Here is a 2,454-nt window from a genome sequence, read left to right on the forward strand (position 1 = left end):
AAGCAGTGGTATCAACGCAGAGTACTAATTTGCAAGCTGCAACGTGACATTTTTTTTATGGTTAATTTAACAAACATATAGCATAAACGATAGAAATCAAGGACCAATTTGGAATAAAATGAGAACATATGTAAATTTAGGACTAAATTGTATATAATGAAAAATTACTTTCAACGTAATAAATAGCAAAATGCAAACAGAATTACATGTAAAAAAAAGGGTAAATGCTACCCCTAAGCATCCCTCAATACAAGTCTAATAATTAATGGCTTCGAGTGAGATTTCACCTATAGATTTTTATAAGAATTCTTACCTCTCTAATGCTAGACACTAAGACAAGTAAATGAGAAAAACTAAATAACATGTATCACAGAAACACAACAGCCATCAAATTATACTAAATTTTAAATTATACTCTAAGTAAATATATACTGAATTCAGGCCCTCTGTTTCCATCCATGTTCATCATATAATAAGCTTCCGAGTCACGACTCCCCACGACTCGCTGAAATCTCGCTCTCATGTACAGGAACTCGCCCTCCGACTCTCCGCAACTTCCTCCGGCGCTACTTTTTCTGCTGCCTTCCAACACCGGTAGAACACCAGCTCCTACTGAGACTCTCTGCACCGTGCTCAGTGTGTGCCAGTCGGAGTCTGAGCACGCCCTTGACGACGCGTATCCATAATTCCTTCCGTTACAGTACATCGTCCATGTGGGTTCGTTGAACAGCTTAGAGTCTCCCCGACGACTAGACAACCCGGAGTGTTGCTGTTTCTCGCACTCAAGTGTGATCCTTACTTGCCCTGAGGACATCTCCTTAACGAGCGCCGCCGTGGACACCGCCAGTTCAATGATCAGAACAGGTGCGGACCGTGGATCATATTGCACCGCAAAGCTGACATGTCCTCTCCGGTTACCAAACAACGTTCCGGTGACTTTTCGGCCGAGCGACGGCGTTGGTGACAGCTGGGTCGGTAAGCTTAGCCACCGGAAGGTGGGAATGATTGCAGGGATTGATATGACAGTTAGAAGCGAGCGTATAAGTGTGGAGATTCCAGAGCGGGTTCTGGATACTGTATGATAGAGGAGAGCTTTTACCGACAAGGGGTTTGTTGTCGTTGATACAATTTGGATCGATTACAAATAACGTGCAGGTGATGTAATTTGATGGGGTTATTTTGCTGGAGCTGTTTCTGGACAGAGAGAGAAGACCATGATCATGCTTCATTCTGTAAGAGTTTGATGATAACATGATAAACTTTTACACAGAGGGACCGTGGTGGTTCTTGGAAAAGGGATGAACAGTTGGTGATGATGGTATTAATGGTAATGAAAATGGGGATCGGAGACACTCAAGCTCTTGTTGTGTGAGTCCTCCGTTGATCATTTTTATTCTGTAATTTATGTATATATATAGCCACAGCGTGAATGAGAGACATTTCGATATTTTTTCATTTTAATAATATATTTAATTTTATATATTAAAAATAAATATAAATCAGAACCAAACTGCTACTTAGTTGCAAAAATAATGTTGTGATTAAGGTGGTGTTTGTTTTTAAGATATGTTACTCATGGAATTATTATCTTGATGGAGCGTGTGTGGTTAGCTGACACGTCAATGCGAGTATAATTCTATCTTGTGGGTCACGAGTTTTGCATGGTTGATTAATCATCTATTGAATGATTTGGGACATCCCAATCATTGAATCGAGATGAGCACAATCGAGATTAACATGCCATTGAAATATTCAATGAATCTCAAATGATCTAGGAGTTTCATAAGATATTGAAACTAGAAAAGTGCATTGTCTACCTAAATAACTTTGTGATGTGTTTACGGGACCCCTTTACACATCGCAAAGCCAAATATGGATCCTAGCCTTAATCGATAATTTCATTTAGGTTAATAATTATATTAACGATTAATAAATAAAACTAAAATGAAATTGTTATTGAATGATGTTTATAAATAATCCACTAAAATACATTGCTATAAAACCCTGAAAAAAGATTAGATGGTAGGATCATCAATCTAGTCAAAATTTGTAGCTTGAGAGTTGTTCTCATGATCGAACAGAGAAATCATGCCTAAGAGAAAACTCATCCTAAAGATCCCACGACTCCATTCGAAAACTATAAGAATAGTTATCAAACATATTTTGAAGAGAAATGGAATTTCATTTAGTTAGAAGTTGATTGGATGACATATACATATAATCAGTTCATTTTGATTTTGATACGAAGAATCTTGAAATGTCCATAAAGGAGTTGCATGGTATGATTAAGTGTCCTTTGGAAATAACATGGCCAATAATAGAAACTCCAACTTCAAAATACTCCTATATCTACTATCATGAATAGAAATGTCAAAAATCAAGAAATCTAGTTATCCATTGGTATAGGGTGATTAGTGATGATGATGTTGGATTTTTATTCACATATTACTTATA

The 2,454-nt window shown here is 37.3% G+C and overlaps 1 protein-coding gene across 1 annotated transcript; it reads right to left on the bottom strand.

The window, feature by feature from the left end:
* Positions 1–259: 259 nt before the first annotated feature.
* On the bottom strand, positions 260–1,424 carry LOC111879436 (protein MIZU-KUSSEI 1). Its single transcript, XM_023875899.3, is given in 2 exon segments — positions 260–1,076; positions 1,078–1,424. Coding segments are annotated over 2 exon segments (843 nt in total). The 5' UTR covers positions 1,254–1,424; the 3' UTR covers positions 260–409.
* Between the last annotated feature and the right edge of the window lie 1,030 nt (positions 1,425–2,454).

This window comes from Lactuca sativa, chromosome 9 (genome assembly GCF_002870075.4).
Source record: "Lactuca sativa cultivar Salinas chromosome 9, Lsat_Salinas_v11, whole genome shotgun sequence".
Lineage (NCBI taxonomy): Eukaryota > Viridiplantae > Streptophyta > Magnoliopsida > Asterales > Asteraceae > Lactuca > Lactuca sativa.